An 18,325-nucleotide genomic window follows, 5' to 3' on the forward strand; every position below is an offset into this window, starting at 1 on the left:
ACCCCAGTAGGTTGCACTTCACCAGGGTCCTGGTTCATCCACACACAGTACAGTAGAAATAACATGGTTCTCTGAGTGAAGAGCCATGCTCCTGGGACTGGCACGGTAGCACAGCAGCCTAATCCTTTGCATGCAGTGTTGCACCCCAGTTTGAGTACCACCTGCTTCACTTCTGGTCCAGCCCTGCTTGTGGCCTGGGAAAGCAGCAGAGGATGCCCCAAAGCCTTGACACCCTGTACCCGTGTGAGAGACCTGAAGAAGCTCCTGGCTTCACATTGGCTCAGCTCCAGCCTTTGTGGCCATTTGGGGAGTAAACAAGTAGCTCTATTTCTCCTTTTCTCTCTGTAAAATCTGCCTTTCAAATAAAAATAAATGAAACTTTAAAAAAACAAGATACATTCCTTCCACTGAGGATATTGCTTGGGATCTGGGCACCATTATGCCCGTGACCCCTTTGGGGGAAGGAAAAGACAAGGGTCATTCCATACCACACTGAGTGACGTCTGAGACCCCTGCCTCTTCACCAGCCATCTTCAAGCTAACCTTAAGAAAGCCAACAGCCCGCTCCTAACATGGGGAATGAACGGTGCTTTCTAGATTCTCCAGATGGCAGAGCAAAGGACAAGCTGGCTGTTCCTCCCAGACTGCCAGGAAATGCACTGGCTGTCCCCACCACCCACTGTGGCCACTGAGTGGGGCTTCCCAAGGGCACTGCCATGTCCCAGAACCCACAGAATTCTTTCCAGAGCAGCTAGGCTGGGTGCCTAGGGTACGTGCGGGTCTTAAGGCTGCTCCACCACGCAAGACCTGCCTGTCCTACTCCTAAATTAAAGGGCAGCTCCCCTCTGCCAGGAGTGGGCGTTGCTTCCTTGCCAGCGAAGAAACCACTGGGCCCACATGGCTGTAGCTCGGAAACGCCTCGACCAGCAGCCACCATGGCATTCCCAGCACTGAACTGGTGTTATTCTCCCTATCCAGATGGGATCTGTATTTCATTAGCAACATATTAGAAATTAGAAATATACCACTGAAAAAAGTACTTCTGTCACCACTGGAAATATATCTATTTCTTCAAACCCTTGTGTATATGTATATCTTAAGAAACCAATGCAGGGCCCGGCGCGGTGGCACAGTGGTTAAAGGTCCTCGCCTTGCACGCCCGGGATCCCATATGGGTGCTGGTTCTAATCCCGGCAGCCCCGCTTCCCTTCCAGCTCCCCGCCTGTGGCCTGGGAAAGCAGTCGAGGACAGCCCAAAGCTTTGGGAACCTGCACCCGCGCGGGAGACCCGGAAGAGGCTCCTGGCTTCGGATCGGCACAGTATCGGCCCGTTGCGCTCACTTGGGGAGTGAATCATCGGACGGAAGATCTTCCTCTCTGTCTCTCCTCTCTGTATATCTGCCTTTCCAATGAAAAAATAATAAAAATAAATCTTAAAAAAAAAAAAGAAACCAATGCAAAAGAGGGGAAAAAATCCGTAAGAAATGAGAAAGCCAGTGTGTTCAGCTTAAGCCAAACTTATACCATGAATACTATCTCAATAGAGGGTAGGAGAACTTCCAGTTCGCACCAACTAGGTAGATGTTTCTTTTTATTCGAATTTGTAATACAAAGCACCATTTTCTTCCCATGATCTCTTGTGACCTCTAGTGGTCTTTTTTAAGAACATAAGATTCATCATTTTTAAACTATGCAAATATAGTCTACATTTGTTGCTGCTGCTGTTTAAAGATTCCTTTTATTGATTTGAAAGACAGAATGACAGACAGAGGTGGAGGGAGGGAGAGGCCCCCCACTCTGATTCACTCCCCAGACAGCTGCAACAGTTGGGTCTAGGCCAGGAGCCTCGAAGTTCATCCTAGTCTCTCACATTGGTGGCATAGCCTGAATGCTTGGTCCATTACCCAGGACTTTCCCAGGCACATTTAGCAGGGAGTCGGATCAGCAGCTCAGCAGCTGATTCCCATGAGTGCTCCAACATAGGGCGCTGGCGTCACAGGCAGAGGCTTAACTCAATAAGCCACAACACTGGCACTCACTGAAAAATTTTAAAATGGATCCTGTGGCCTTTTAGCTTCCAAGTCCCTTTAAAATCTTACAATTTTAAAGATTACGGAGCGGAGCAGGCAGTTGGTATGTAGCAATTAAAATACTTGAATCTAGGCCTCAAAGTGCATGCAAGGCCAGCTGGGAGGCTCTGCTGGCTATACCACCAGGAAATAATCAGGGAGTCTAGAACCTAGCCTGGCATTCTCTTGCTACAGTTGGTCTGTCCGCTAGCCTCTGTGGGCCACTTCCCAGGACTTGAGAAGATCACCAATGAATTCCCTACCTCTACTACAGCACTTACTTTTGAACGCTTAAGGACATCAGTCACGTAAACATCAGACTGTTGGCTCGTATCAACTCACTCAGAAGCCAAAGTAGATCTCTAAAGAAACTATCCAGTGCCTCGTAAAGATAACTGCCTTACCAGGTGAGAAGTTAATGTTTTAAACTCATCAATCTTGTCTTTAAAAAATGTTCAGTGGCTGCACGGGAATTGTGCAGACTTACAGGGCCTAAAGCGATAATGGACTCCTGAACCCAACATGTGAGGACTGTCTCGGGCTAATCAGGATCTTCACCTCTTTAAACATGAACATTTCTCTGGGCTGGGGACGTTCAAACTCCCTCTTGTTATGAAAAACTGAGTCTCTCCTTCTATTCATATTTTTAAAAAGCTCTATCTTGAGTCTGTTTCAGTAGCAGTGTTATCATACAAAATACAGACCTCCGTTAAGGAAAATTCTAGTTCTTTGACACTGTCTGATGGCACACTTAACCCTCTCCTGGGCTGTTATCCTTTAGCCCTAGGAGAACTAGAAAAAGATAAATTGCAACCCCCTTGCCCAGAAAGACCCCACCAATAGTTTCCGAATCTGAGAACATCTCCAATAAACCAGCGATGCTTCATTAAGCCAACCACAGATCTCCAAAGTGTGTCCAGCAGAAGCTGCTCTCGATTTCCGACATTATGCAAAACACAGAGGAGTAACTTCATTAATTAGTGTGTGGGTGCTGAGAGGGGGGCGGATTACAGCACAATTTTCCACATGGGTAAATCAGACACGAGGGGGGGGATTACAGTGTTCACTCACTGGTTCTAAATGTGCTGCTAGTCAAATGGCTGAAGGATAATTATAACTGCAAGCCCTGCCCGTGCTGCTTGCGTGTCTGAGGAATGCATTCTTCACCACTAATTATCAGAGCAAGTAACTATTACGGATGAAACAGATGTTAGAAGATGAACGTAGGGGAAGCGAGAGGAAGGAGGCAACCTCCGGGGCGGCACGGGGCCACGTCCGCCGGTTCTCACTGTGAAGGAGGGAGACCATCTCCCTGACTGCATTTTCCAGAGCTACTGGGTAATGCCACCATTCCCCAGTGAACATCCTGCTGAGGGGACTTTCTGAAATGTGTCACCTTTCTCCATCTTCTGCAAGCAGGGGAACTGTCACAGGGCCACAATTTCTACAGGAACTCACTACCATTCCTCATTACAAAGTAGTAGCTAGCTGGTCTGACATGAGGGCCACACTCCTTGGGATTTTCTTCATCCAGGCTTCTGTGGGCTGCACAGGCAAAATGGGAAGCCATCACAGGCCGTGCGAGCAAGATCTCAGGTCAAGGTATCCTTAAGGTTTGTTTCAAACATCAAGGGTTTTGGCCACTGGAAGGCCCCGTCCACGGCAATAAAGTTAGTCCCTCCCCATCACCCTCCCCCCAAAAAATAGGCAGAAAGAGGAGGACAGAATGGGAAAGAAAGAAAGAACGGGGTGATGAAGTAGAGGTCAAATCAGAAGCATCAACTGACAAACACCCAGCAGGAGCTGGCATTGCCCTAAATACATCCTGAACCTCTGTATCCTTCCTGCACCCTGAGGCCAAGATGGGCATTGGTCATGGATTAACAGAATCACCACCTCTCTACAGAGTGAGAGAAATGGATAATTCTTACATGAGGAGTTACTTAAGAACATGCCATGGATGTTTAGTATTTATATTCAAATCTTCTATCATAATGTCTGGCTGAATGCTCATGTTGAAAGTATTTACACTTTAACATCCTTCAAGAAAATAGTAATTCCCCATGATTTGAACGGAGTATTCTGCCTACACATTTATGAAGATGCTTTGGGTTGGGCAGGCTTTATGGCACAGCAGGTTAAGCAGACATTAACAGACAACATCCCATGGAAGAGTCTCCTTTACTCTGTTCCCAATCCAGCTTCCTTCTAATGCACCTGCAAAGGAAGACAAAAATGACCGGACTTCCCAGGCCCCTGCCACCAGTGTGCAACACCAGGATGGAGTCCCTCCCCTGGCTCCTGGCCTCAGCCCAGCCCAGACCTACTTGCTGTGAACATTTAAGGCATAAATCAACAAACAGAAGATCTCTCTCTCTCCTTGTCTGTTTCTCTTCTGTGCTGCCTTTCAAATACATCTTTTTTTGAAAAATAAAAACAGAAATTACTTTTGGAAATGCACCTCTCTTACCTTGTAACTAACTCATAGCCCCAACACCAGGCTCCTCTACAGAACCATTCACTCTACATTCACAAAGTTTAAGGTTTAATCAGTCAACAGGACACTGTCTAAATGTTTTTTTTAAAGTATTTTTTCAATTTAAAATGGGACCTTTAAAATGATGCTCACGTTCTCTCACCTGTTGCAGTAAGATACTATTTGAGCCCAAAATAAAGAAGCACCGATGAGGGTGGGACAGAAGATTGTTGGCTGGAACAGAAACTGTCAAGATACCTTGCTTCAATACTCTGGCAGGATCTGTTCTAACAGGTTAATATTTATGCCGTATATCTGGGTCTTTCTTACCCAGAAATTTTCACTTTGGCTATCTACAGTACGGGGGAAGGGGAATTAGATTGAGTACCTGATGTACAAAGCTATTTACTACTGTATTATATGTTATAGAAAATGTCTTGAATTTCCACAAATAAGGAATAACTCAATGAATGACTAAATGAATTAAACGAGTGCCCCATGATGGCTAGGCAATTGTGAATCGGTCAACCTAAGACAATGATGTCAATGGAGCATGTGAAGATGACTGCATGTATTAGAATGGGGAGGATTCACACACACACACACACACACAAGTGGAACTCAAAAGGCTCCTAAAAACCAAATTAAAAGATCATTTTATTTTGGCGCAAAAGGACTTGAACCTGTGTATGAGTACGCATGTGAACCTGCATGTGTCTGTGCAGCTCACCTAGTCATGCAAATCAAAGAATGAGTAGTTTCCATTGGAGCTAGCATGGTGGCATAGTAAGCCAATCCTCCCCCTGCAGCACTGGTTATCCCATACAGATGCCAGTTTGAGTCACAGCTGCTCCACTTCCGATCCGCCTTCCTGCCGAAGGCCTGAGAAGGCAGCAGAGGATGGCTCAGAGACCTGGGAGAAGCTCCTGGCTTTGGATCAGCTCAGCTCTGGTCATTGTGGCCATTTGTGAACCAGATGAAGATTTGTCTCTCCTTCACTCTCTCTCTGGAAATCTGCCTAACAAATAAAAATGAATAAATCCTTTTTTTTTAAAAAAAAAAAAAAAAAGCTTTATAGGTCAAAGATTTGGAAGGTGCGTGAGAGCCAATCAAAAAGTTGTATCTCACACCCAACACCCCTGTCTGTTAGAATGGCGTTGGCGTACAGAAGTATCTGTATTGTGATCAAGAGAGGAATATAATGTATAAATACAATGTATAAATTTAGCTATTCATTAAAAGAAAAAAATGAAGGTTTTCCACCCAAGAACTGTCTGCTCATAACCTAAAGGAAGTGAATGATGACTATCCACATTGATTCTGCTCCTTTTGGCTCACTTTTAGGGACCCCATGGTGCAGATTAAATGTTCTTTGGGGATGCTGACCATGAAGTCACACTCCACTGTCCATAGCATCTGGCCTCTCCAACCAAGTATCTGGCCACCCTCTCTCTGCTTTCCTCCCCTACCACACTCCTCTGCAGAGCAGCGGCCACTCCCTGGCTGTCCTCTCCCTACCTCTCCAGGATTCAGCTCACTGCCATTCCCCTCAACTATGCTGCTCCACCCTTCCAGGAAGGAGTACACCAGAGCCCAAACGACATATCAGAGCAAGGACACGGGTCACTGGGAGGCAGGAGGCCACCAACAGAATACACTTGAGATCAAACTGGGGTCCAGATCCTGAGGAAGTGGAGTTCAGAGTTACAGGCACAAGGGGAAAGTGGGAGGGGAGGTAGGTGCAAAGGCAGCCCTCCCCTCTCGGCCGAAGTTCGTGTGGATTTCCTCCAATGGCACACAAGAACTCGAGCAGTCTGTATTGTATTAGATGACCTGGGGTTGCTGGTTTTCTGAGGAACGGGCAATCTCACTGTTGCATTTACTGACGCAGACAGACTTCCTGTGCCGTGGCCCCTTCTGACCCTTTCAGTGTTGGTAGGATCTGTAGCGATACCACCTTTTTCCTTCAAGACACCAGTGAGCTGGCCTCTCTTTTCTTGGTCATGCTTTGTTTATCTCTGTACCTCTCTAAGCTGCCAAACCTGACAGCTCCCCGTGCCTTCTGGCTCCATACTTCAATGATTTTACTGCCCCTGCACCCCTAGCCACTTTCACAAGCCACTTCTGGTGTCTTTAATGCAATGGCACCCTCTTCACTCTTTAAATTTCCCTTCTCATTGGTAACTGCTCCTTTCCACCTTGTCAAGGTCTCCGATTCTCCACTCTGTAAAAATCTACACACTCCCTCAACCCACAAACCCACAAACCCACATGCCTTTCAAACAAGACAAGCTCCTGCTCTGTCATGACACCAATTGACAACCCACAAATGGGTATATCTACATGGCTTCTCCTCCATTTCCATTCCCTACTTTCTACTGACCATCGGAATCTCTTATTTCTACTCTCAGCTAATGAAACAACCATCACCCTAAAAGACATGACAACCCCGAGTTACCGCTTGTTCTTCACATCTTCCACCCAACTGGTCAGCAAATCTCTCAGCAACAGCTTCTTTTGTGAAACCGGGATCCCTGTGACCTGTCACGACCCGAACCCCAGCCTGTAACAGTTCTGAGTGTCCTATGATCCTCTAAGTCGGTCAGGTGATGCTGCTGACAGGGCTGCAAAACCATATGCCGTGTAAGTAGTAAGCGCTCACTTTGCAAAAATTTTAACTTAATGCTTTTCTGAAGTCATGCAGCACTTGTCAGTACTTGTTTGAGTACTGGCTGATCTACTTCTGATCCAGCTCCCTATTCAGGAACCTGGAGACAGCAGCAGATAGCCCAAGTTCTTGGGCCCTGGTTACACACATGGGAGACATGGACGGAGTTTCTGATTTTGGTCTGATCCAGACCTGTCTGCTGTGGCCACTTAAGGAGTGATCGAGCAGAAAAAAAGATTTTTTTCTCTCTCTCTTTGACTGTTTCTTCCTGTCTCTTTTTTACTCTGCCTTCTCATTTTCCCAGTGAGGCACAAGCAACAGGGGTGCGGCTCCAACTGTACCTTGCATTGCGAACGTGCAGCTGAGGGTAGTGGTTGTGCCTATGACAGATGTGCACCGCAAAGTCCTCCTTGAATGTCAGACACGGGACGTTTCCTACTTGGTCAAAAACGGTGCTGAGAGTTGAGCCTAAATCACAGAGAGAAAGTGATGTGGCCTCATTTGATCAGGACATGTCCCTTGGGGCCTCAGGACAAAATGGCAGCTCCCATTCGAAACCCAAAATGCCACACATCCAGGACCTGGGAGCTATTCTTATTTCCCCTTCCAAAAGGCACCATTCCGAGGGTGGATGCCTATGTGAGCTACTGGGCATGCCAGGCAGTCCGCCTTACCTAGGCTCATGTAGTATGGCACAATGAGAAATATGAAGTGCAGCTCTGGCACAGCCTTAAACACAGTGCTGGCAGAGAGAGAGAGAGAGAGAGAGAAGCACAAGTATTACCAGCAATGTACAGCAAGGTAATTCCATTAGCTGGCACATTATGGACATAAACACTGTCACTGAATTAAAAAAAAATGCATACATAACCCCATACTGCACCTCTGCTCCCTTGCCTGCAGAGGCAAGTACAACTCTGGGGCAATTTCTGTTCTTGTCCATGTTCCCCTGGATTCCCAAGCACCCTCTCCAGTCCATGGAGGTGCTGGGTCCAGGCAGCACACCAACATTGCCCTTTGACCTGGCATCTGGATGGTCTGGTATGACAAGAAAAAGTGATTTGACAGTGGAGGCCACCGCCCCTAAACATATGCAAGGGCTGTCAGAGGTACAAGGCCCAGCCAATCCTATTTCATCATGCCCTGTGTTTTGGGGGTGGTCTCTGCAGCCTGTCGGTTCATAAACTTTAGGAAAACTCTCGGAGGACTACCAAGCTTTGGACACTAGCTCTCTGATACCTCTGTTAACATTTCTTTAAGTGATCACACTACATAGAAACCTCAAGCGACAGCAATGAAAGATGTGAGCTGAACAGAGAGTGCATTTTAAGGATGGGATTATGTTCTTCCAGAAATATTCCTGTATTTAAAGCAAATGCTTTCATACAGCCATGAGCTATGAGCAGATTCAATATCCCAAAAAATTTCATGCTAGCCAAGGGAAATACTTCAGGTGCAGGCATGGCACGGTGGCTTAAGACATTGTTTGTGGGGCCCACACCCCATCAGACTTCCTGGGTTCGAGTTCTGGCTCTGCTTCCAGGTCTAGCCTCCCGCACAGGTGCATGCTGGGAGGCAGCAGATGAGGGTGCCCTTGTGGAAGACCTAGACAGAGTTCTAGGCTTCTGGCTTCAACCTGATCCAGCCCTGACTTCTGTGGGGATTTATGAAGTACACTGGCCGAAGGATATTCAATCTCTCTTTTTCTCTCTCTGATTTTCAAATAAAACGGAAATAAACAAAAAACATCTCGAGAAGAGAACACTTCAAACTACCTGCATGTTCTCCTGTATTGTCCAATGTACTGCAGGACCCTGCCCACTCACCGAATAATCTCTTTGCAACAGTCAATGGAATACTCGTCCACGGCCACAAACAGGTGCATGAAAAGTGTATTCAGAGGCTGCAAAAGCAAAGAGGACATGGATCAGAAGCTGAGCAGCACTCAGGCCAGGTCACAGCAGGGCACTGGGGCAGTCACAGTCTACAGCCACCTAGCCCTTGCAAGGTGACAAGTCCACGTTGAAATGATGAGATACCCTCAGACTCCCAGGCCCTGCCTTCCATCCTGCAGGCTCAAGATTGCTTAGAGAGATGGGGAAGATCATGAATGAGTCCAGGGCCCCTTGCCCTGCCTCATTTCCTCCCCAGTGGGCAGGGGAGTGGAACTGATCATTGATATGAATTCACTAATTCCACAACGATCTTAACTCTGCTTTACCATCTCAACAGGAAACATGGCCTTTATTATTTGCTTGACGTGTCTCCCAAACTCTCTCTCCCAGCAGAAACATTTAATTCATGATTTATTCCTTACCTTTTAGATAAAAATCACTCTTTTTCTTGCAAATATCCCTGGGGTAGATAATACCTTAGCATGGACAAGGGTTGTAGTACAGTGAATTAAGTCACTGTCTGCAATGCCTACAGCCCACATAAGTGGTGGTTCGAGTCCTGGACATCCCAATTCCAATAAAGCTTCCTGCTAGCACGTCTGGGCAAGCAATAGATGATGGTCCGAGAGCTCTGGCTCTGGCCCTGCCACCTGCACGGCAGACCGGAATGGAATTCCAGGTGCTTGCCTTGGTTCACCCAGCCTCTGTTGTTGCAGTCATTTGGGGAGTGAGTGATCTTTCTCTCTCTCTCACCCTCCCTCTCTCCATCCCTCCCTCGCTCCTTCCCTCTCCCCCCTCTCTGTCTCTCCCATTCTCTCTGTAACTCTGCCTTTTAAACAAATATTAAAAAAAAAAAAAAGACTGTTAGGTTAGATACAAAACGGTTCGCATCCTACAGGACTGTGGACTGTAAACTCTGGGGCTGGCTCTTTGACCAGACAGGATCTACAGCTCCAAAGGACAACAGCCTACCAGGCCATGTGCTAATCTCAGGGAACTGTGAAACAGCCCAGGCAGGACAAAGACAGCCGAAGGTGCCAGCACTGGACTGATGCTGAGCTTGAGACAGTTTTTCTAGTGAAGGGATCTGGGGACAAAGGGAGGCAGAGCAGGAGGCGGCACACACTGTCAGGCTGAATCAATGCTGAGCGTTTGCTCAGGTGTGTGTGTTATGTGTGGGCCCACATCAGGGTGAGCCCACCTGGGCACTCACCTGGCAACCCCTCTTTTCTGCATCAGGACTCAGGGGACACACATTTGAATTCTGCCAGCAGGTGAGGATACTGCCCTATATCCCAGTTCCCTGGTCCTCCACAGAAACCAGGGCCACTTCCTGCCCTGGCTGGGGCTGGCCCCAGGCAGGGAAAGCTCAGATTTGGCCCATAGGTGCCCAGGTTAGGCTCCTAGGAACACTTACCCACTGCCCTTTAGTGAACAAGTGGTCACATGCCTGATGACAGTTGGAAAGCTACAGAGCGTGACACAAGCCAGGGTCTCTCAGGGCACTGAATGGCTGGCGAGGGACCACCACATGAGACCTGGGAGCACAGGCCCAACACTTCCCAAACCCCTGCATCTGGCAATCAGTGCTAGATGGTGAGTGGGTGAGCTAGGCGATAACTTTGGTTGCTTGGGCCCCTTGCCTTTCCACCACCTCCTTCCCGTTTAGCTACCACACTGTCAGTCATGTTCTGTGCATGCTCAGGAACAAGAAGACCTCATGGCACATACAGGCCTTCTCTCCTGGCCGAGGCTGCTGTCGCGGAGCGAACCCACCACGCCATTGCTTACCGTGCAGGGGATCTCGCTGTCAAGCTCCCGGAACACGGACACCCAGTCGTCCTGCTTTGCTACATCCCAGTTGGGGTAGTCCAGGAAAGTGGCCTGGGCCATGATCTCCTCCTTGTCATTGTGTAGTGTGATGGCAAGGTTTGCCTTTTCTCTAGGGGAAAATGATGAACATTGTAGGTGTGAGTGAAGATTGCCAAAGGAGAGTGAAGACATGTCATCTTCTCCCTCCTTAGGCTGCCAGAGCCCCAAGGCCACTAAGTGAAGTTCACTGACCTTTCCAAATGGGGTACATGATCCTGCAGCAACTTTTGGGGTACATCTTTTAGGTGCTAGCAACTAAACCTTTATTTAAAATTCTGTCTTGGGGGAGATGGTTAACGCAGTGCCTGGGATGCCTGCATCCGGCGGAGAGCGAGGCTTCACTTCCAATTCCATATTCTAATGTGCACCCTGGGAGGCAGCAGGTGATGGCTCATGTATTTGAGTCCTGGCCATCCTTGTGGGAGACCCAGACAGTCTCCAACAACCACGTGGGAGACTCAGATTAAACTCTGTACTCTTGGTTTTGGCCTGGGCCAACCCTAGCTAGGGCAGGAAGCTGGGGAGAGGACAAGCTCACATGATATCACTCTCTGACTTTCTCTGTCACTTTGCCTTTCAAATAAGCAATCAGAAATGCAAAATAACATGAGGTCTCTTCAAATAAGTGTTATGTTAATGAGACTATCTCCTGACTTTCCCTTAGAGATCACCTAGAAACAAGATTTCTCCTCTCCCCCATTGGCCTGATGTCCCTCTTGGCCGAGGACCGACACGCTCAGGGTTTGAGACCCTGAGTGCCAACACAGGGAAGGGCCCGGGCAACCCAGGAAGAAAGGGTCACAGGCAAAGATCACAGCATCACTCACTCCATCTACACCAGCATTCTGATAAAATTTCTCCAAATCTGGAGCCTTTGTCCCTGAGTCACGTGAAATCTTGAGATCAGATATATCACCCATTCCACCTGCCGAAGTCGGGATGATAAGCGACCATGCTCAAGCTCAGGGAACCCCACAAGTGGATTAAAGCTCAGAAAGGTGAAGCAGACCTGCTCATGCTTATTCTGGGGCTCTCTGCCCAATCCCAGCCAGGGCATCTCAAGGCCACAAGAGTTAGGACTGAAGAAAGAGCTAAGCCTCTGCCTGTGATGCCACCATCCCAGTTCCACGTCCAATCCAGCAGCCTGCTAATGTGCGCTGTGCCCAGAAGCACCTGGCTCCTTTCTCCCACCTGACCCAGTCCCGGCTGCTGCAGCCACTTGGGGAGTGAACCCGTGGATGGAGCATCTCTCCAGCTCTCCTCTTCTCTGTAACGCTTTCAAATAAATGAATCTTAAAAAGAAAGAATAAAGTGCAGACTAAAATGAGAAAATGTAAGGAAATGTAAAAAAAAAAATCATGAAAACTGCATATTGAGAAAAAAAATACTATCACAGATTTCAGGGTTTTTTTTGCACTAAAATGAACAGATTTTAATTTCATTCTCCCAGGCATTTTCTGTAGTACCCTCATGGAAGCAAGAGGAAAAAGCAACTAGAAAAATCGCCTTTAGTGCCCTCTTGCAGCTAACCAATCGTGGTTGCTTTGGTTTCTGTCTACACGTATCTTTTCTTGGCGGTGGCTGCAGGGATGCTCGGTGTGCTTCATATGCATTTAAAAGTAGAACTGCACAATCCCACAGCCCGTGGAGCTCACGTGTGCCCACTGACTGGCATTTATCATGTCACTAGAGGGGCTCACCAGGCGGCCAACGCTCCCACACACCACATTCGTGCACTTCCATTTCTTTTGAATCAGTTTGCTTTTTTGCTTACACAGAATATATTTTTTAAAAATTTTTTTATTTTTATTGGAAACTCAGATATATAGAAAGAGGAGGAGAGACAGAGAGGAAGATCCTCTGTCCGATGGCTCACTCCCCAAGTGACCGCAACAGCCAGAACTGAGCCAATCCAAAGTCAAGAGCCAGGAGCTCTTCCAGGTCTCCCACATGGGTGCAGGATCCCATGGTTTTGGGCCGTCCTCGACTGCTTTCCCAGGCCAATAGCAGGGAGCTGGATGGGAAGCAGGGCTGCCACGATTAGAACCAGTGACCATATGGGATCCTGGCGATTTCAAGGCAAGTACTTTAGCCACTAGGCCATGGCACCGGGCCCCACAAGAATATTTTAATAGGAATTTCATGTGAGTACTATCAATGGCAAACCAGCCTCTCTTGCTATAAACAGAGGACAACCATAAAAACTAATGGCAATTAAAAACCCCAAAAGTGCTGGGGCATGTTATCCAGGAACCTCACCCTGAGTACTCACACTCACATGGGGCAACCTAGCACTCAGCATGTCCATCACAGCACCGACAGACACCACCACAATCCTTCTCACCCCTCATCCATGAAGCAGGGGTGTCCCTGGCCTGCAGGCCTGACCCCAGCTCTAACTATAGTGGAAGGGAGGTGAAGAACGGTCTCCCAGCCTTCTGGAATATCCACACGGGGACCCCTTAGCAGAGCAACATGCTCCCTCAACCTGTCCCTGTTGGATTAACTGAGAACCCTGCCCTGCATGCCACATTTGAAGCATCTTCTTCCAGCTCTTGGTCTTCTGGGCTTGTCTACCCCAGACTGCGGGGTCCAGGCTCAAGCTGACAGCCCCTCCTCTAAGCCAGCAGAGAGACTGTTCATGGCACGAGGCAGCCACATTTGTGGGCTGCGATGACAGTGCTGACAACAGGGACGAAAGGGAGGGCATGAATCAGGGCCATTGAGGCTGCTGTCCCCTTGGGGGAGCAGCAGGCAATGTGTTCCTGGAAGTTCAATTTCATCTGGAAATGCATTTAGCCATGGGAACCTTGGGGTGGTGGTGGGGTTCTCTAGTCCAATTAGCACAGTGCCACACCGAACAGACATTATGGATTAAATAAGCTTTTGTGGGCTGGCCTGGGAAGCCAGCCAGGAAGAACTTTGTCTCAATGGGGGAAATGCACCACAATTTCCAAAAAGCAGACTCTACAAAGTAACTTCTGTGGCCTTATCCTTTTGTGTATGTAATTTCTACTTCTTATTACCTCCTGGCCATTATGGCCTCCACGGGACAGATAAAAACCATCCAGAGAGTGGAAAAAAAAAGAGGCGGGGGGAGAAGGGAAGGGAAAAAGTAGAGGGAGAAGGCATGGTTTTGCAAAACTAGATTTTAAACTGTTCCTTGTAGTCACCTAAATACAAATTCAATTAGCAAGTATCAAGGGGCTTCCAATTGTTCATGAAAAAAATGTGCATTATCTTTTTGTGTGTGTGCATTATTTTAATTCTATTTTCCGCAAAATTTTTGAAGCCCCCTTACACACACACACACACACACACACACACACACACACGTATTTCACACAGAATCAACCAAAGCTTCAAGATGTTATCTAGTCATAGAAACTGGAGCTCAGGCCCAGCACGGTAGCCTAATGGCTAAAGTCCTCACCTTGCATGCGCTGGGATCCCAGCGGTCCTGCTTCCCATCCAGCTCCCTGCTTGTGGCCTGGGGAAGCAGTGGAGGATGGGCCAAAGCCTTGGGACCCTGCACCCATGGAGGAGATGGAGAAGCAGCTCGGGGTTCTGGCTTAGGACCAGCTCAGCCCTAGCAGTTGTGGCCATTTGGAGAGTGAATCAGCAGAGGATGATCTGTCTCTTCTCATAAACACTGCCTTTCAAAGGAAAAATAAACAGACCTTTTAGAAAAACAGGTTTCTGGATTGTTACAAAAATCCTCAAGGAGAACACTGAAGTTTGTTATTGATCGCATTACAATTTTATGATTTCAACTTGACAATGAGGACAATCTTTAATGTTTGTGCTTCTGTATGTGTCACCAGCAGTTTTGCTATTTTAATTCATCAGATATCATCAATTAGTCCATCACAATGCCAAAAATGGAAATCATTTCATTGGTGTGAGCGTGTGTGCAATGTATTCTATTTTTTAAGACTGATTTTTATTGGAAAGACCTAGCTATAGAAAAAAAACAGACAGAGAGAAAGATGATCCATCTGCTGATTCATTCCCCAAATGGCTGCAATGGAAGGAGCTGAGCAGATCTGAAGCCAGGAGCTTCCTCTGGGTCTCACACATGGGTGGGGTTCCCTAAGCTTTGGGCCATCTGCCACTGCTTTCCCAGGTCATAAGCAGAGAGCTGGATGGAAAGTGGAGTCCCTGGGTCATGAACCGGTGCCTATATGGGGTCCCTCTGTTTGCAGTAGAAGGATTAGCCAAATGAGCCATCATGCCAGATAAGGTATAATGCATTTTATACAAGAATACTTCAAAAAAAAAAAGTTAATAGAAAATAAAATTAAATAGGTTTGTAAGATGCATTTTCTTGTTTAATTTTTATTTTGTGCTTTTTTTTTTAATTCTTTATTTTTCATGATACAGTTCCTTAGGCTCAGGAATTTCCCCTTTCACCCTCATCCACCCTCTCCCTCCCTCCTTCCCCCATAAGGTGCATTTTCAATGAACTTCTCAGATGAGATCGGGTGTATTCAGGGTGGTATGGCCGTAGGCTCAATGAACTTTTCAGACACACACATTGTACACCTTCCCTTTGGCTCACAGAAACATCACCCCAAGAGATGTTAAAGTCATCAATGTGCATGAAGCCACAAACTCTACCTGAGGCTGCTACTACTTTAAACATTTAATTGTGGCTTGACTAAACTTAGCTAGCTAATATTTTCCGCAAAAAAAATAACTGGCAACAAATTAAAAAGACCTATTCTGGGGTTGGCAGAAGGTCTGTAAGTTAAAAACAAACAAACAGACAAAAAAGCTATGTATCCTTTCAAGTTCAGAAGAACATTTTGAAAGCAGCAGTAAAGAGCGAATTCAGGTCTTGCCTCTTAGCACTTGTCACTGGGCCTGCCTCTGCTTGGCCATCTGTAAGACGGACACAATAGTGGCTGCGCTGGAGCAGTGTTGGACAGGAATTCTCTCAGTCTGGTGGCTATCGTCCGTGTCTGGTCCCCAGCACCTTCCTCACCAAGTGCTGTATTGGCAATTTGAACCCAAAGCCACAGGAGCTCGGCATGGGCATGCAGGTGCAGGACCCTGAGCTCTGCTGGTGCCAGGGCTTGCTATACAGCCCTTCACATGGAAGTGAGCTACACACACCTGCACTGGAAGGCCTACGAGGACAAGGATGTGGGCTCCCTCCTTAGGGTGGGATAAGACGGCTAAGACTCCCTTGGAACTGGCTGGCAGCTGCATACTTACAGGAGGTAGATGATATTAAACTTCCCAAACAGCTTCTGGGTGAATTTCCTAATGAGGCTTCTGATACAGTGAATATCCTGAGACTCGGTTCTTCGGCAGTGAACCACTTCCACCTTGCCTCTTGGAGAAGTGAGTACTGACATTTTTTCATCCTGTTCCTCAGGGTAGAGAAAACAGTCAGCTGTCAATCCGAGGTGATGAGACAGTTCAGCTACAGTACTCACAAAACTGGACATCAGGGCCCGGCCTGTTGGCCTAGCGGCTAAAGTCCTCACCTTGCACACACCAGGATTCCATATGGGCACTAGCTCTAGTCCCAGTGGTCCCGCTTTCCATCCAGCTCCCTGCTTGTGATCTGGGAAGGCAGTCAAAAATGGCCCAAAGCCTTGGGACCCTGCACTTGCACGGGAGACCCCGAGGAATCTCCTGGCTTTGGATCGGCTCAGCTTCGGCTGTTGTAGTCACTTGGAGAATGAATCAGTGGATGAAAGATCTTCCTCTCTGTCTCTCCTCCTCTCTGTGTATCTGACTTTGCAATAAAAATAAATAAATCTTAAAAAAAAAACCTGGACACCAATTCAATGCCCATATGGCCACAAGGAACCCAACACAGGGCTACTAGGCAACACATTTCCCCTGGGAGCAGCTGGCAACACCTTTGCCAGCAAACCAACCAACGCCATTGTCCGTGGCAGGATAGGAGTTTCTCTGAAATGATCTGTCTAGCAATTTCTCCAACTGTACTCTTTGTTTCCAACAAAGCTGCATCAAAAATATCCCAAGAAAGAGAGCGGGAACATTGAGGAAGGTTACTCATGGATTGAGTGTCTGCTTAGATTTTACGGGCCAGCCTGCCTTGTGGTCAAGGGTTATAGGGCAAATACTGACAGCTGCTGCTCATGTTCCTAACAGTTTCCCCGAAGGAGAGCAGTTCAGAGGCAGATTTTTGATACCAAAAACAAACCAAAAAAGTGGGGATGGTGGTGGTTCTGTAGTTAAGCAAGTGTAGGAAATGCTACTCTGGTAGAAGTCCCAGTGGGTCGTCCCCCCTCCCACCCCCGCCCCGCTTGGGAGGATGTTTGAGAAGCTGCATAATAAAGGGACCTGCTTGCTTTATAGATCCCAGATGATCCAGCAATGTCTGAGCACAGTTTCTGATGACGACGACAGAGCAGAGCCTCGTGTGTTGGAAAGATGCTTCAAGACATGCGAAAGACAGGAACAGCAGACCCCTCTCAACGTCTTGGACAGATCTTCCCTTTTCTCCTCTCTCCTCTCTATCTATACTCTATATCTAATCCTGCAGGCTCCAAAACCAGGAGATCAAATTCTTACCCTCTGCACTGCCTTGAAGAGCAAATACTGGCACACGGGAAGGCTGCCTCGTGGGTCACTGCACTCAATGGTCCTCTCCAGAGTCTGTCACTCCCGTGACCTCGCTCACACAGCAGGAGCCCTTGCTGGTTTTTTCTTTCTTTTACCATCACGCCAATGGAATGGCATGGTGAGCACTGTGTTCTGGCCAAACACACCATGACAGGTGGCTTTCTGCTGTGGCTTGGATGTCACATGGAACCTGACCAGCACAGACCTGAGAGAGCACCAGGCGGAGCTCTCCCTCTGGCAGGTGAGGAAACAAACGTCCACCAGGTGAGGCGACTTGTCTCAGGACACACACTTGGTGGGATACGACCTTGGGCATCTTCTGTTCCAGCCAGGCCAAGCTCCCTTTTAAACTGTGACAAAGCATTATGTAACTTTAACTACTCCTGGGTGTACAGTTTAGCAGAAGTCCCCACTGCTGCTATGCAACCATTCCAGCATCCTGCTTTGATACCTGCGGCCCCAATCTAGGTCCCTTTTTTTTTTTTTCTTTTTTGCCTATATATGAGTCCAGAGAGACTTTTCTGCTTCTTGGGCTCAAGCATGTACCATGCTTAAGAGTACAGGTACCACAGCCCAACAGGAGCAGGAACAGCAGGAATCTCACTCCAGCTCTGGCAGAAGCATCAGCAAGCAGTAACATGCCAAGCCAGTAACATGCAAAGGAGGCAAGCACAACCTTCTTTACAGACAGTCTGACTAACCAAACAATTGTCTTTCCTGTGCCCCCGTCACTGTGAAGT

At 47.6% G+C, this 18,325-nt stretch overlaps 1 protein-coding gene across 1 annotated transcript in view; it reads right to left on the reverse strand.

Annotated features, from left to right (window-relative positions):
• Window positions 1-16,342, reverse strand: part of CFAP61 (cilia and flagella associated protein 61) — a 188,566-nt gene extending 172,224 nt beyond the window's left edge. The window contains exons 1-5 of the mRNA XM_040981267.1: window positions 16,200-16,342; window positions 10,899-11,049; window positions 9,039-9,115; window positions 7,887-7,954; window positions 7,554-7,680 (exon numbers count right to left, since the gene is read on the reverse strand). Of these exons, the coding sequence (XP_040837201.1) occupies window positions 7,554-7,680; window positions 7,887-7,954; window positions 9,039-9,115; window positions 10,899-11,049; window positions 16,200-16,342 (566 nt within the window). The remainder of the gene's footprint in view (window positions 1-7,553; window positions 7,681-7,886; window positions 7,955-9,038; window positions 9,116-10,898; window positions 11,050-16,199) is intronic.
• Between the last annotated feature and the right edge of the window lie 1,983 nt (window positions 16,343-18,325).

Source organism: Ochotona curzoniae, unplaced genomic scaffold, assembly GCF_017591425.1.
Source record: "Ochotona curzoniae isolate NIBS_2020 unplaced genomic scaffold, NIBS_Ocur_1.0 contig_3520, whole genome shotgun sequence".
In the NCBI taxonomy this organism is placed as follows: Eukaryota; Metazoa; Chordata; class Mammalia; order Lagomorpha; family Ochotonidae; genus Ochotona; species Ochotona curzoniae.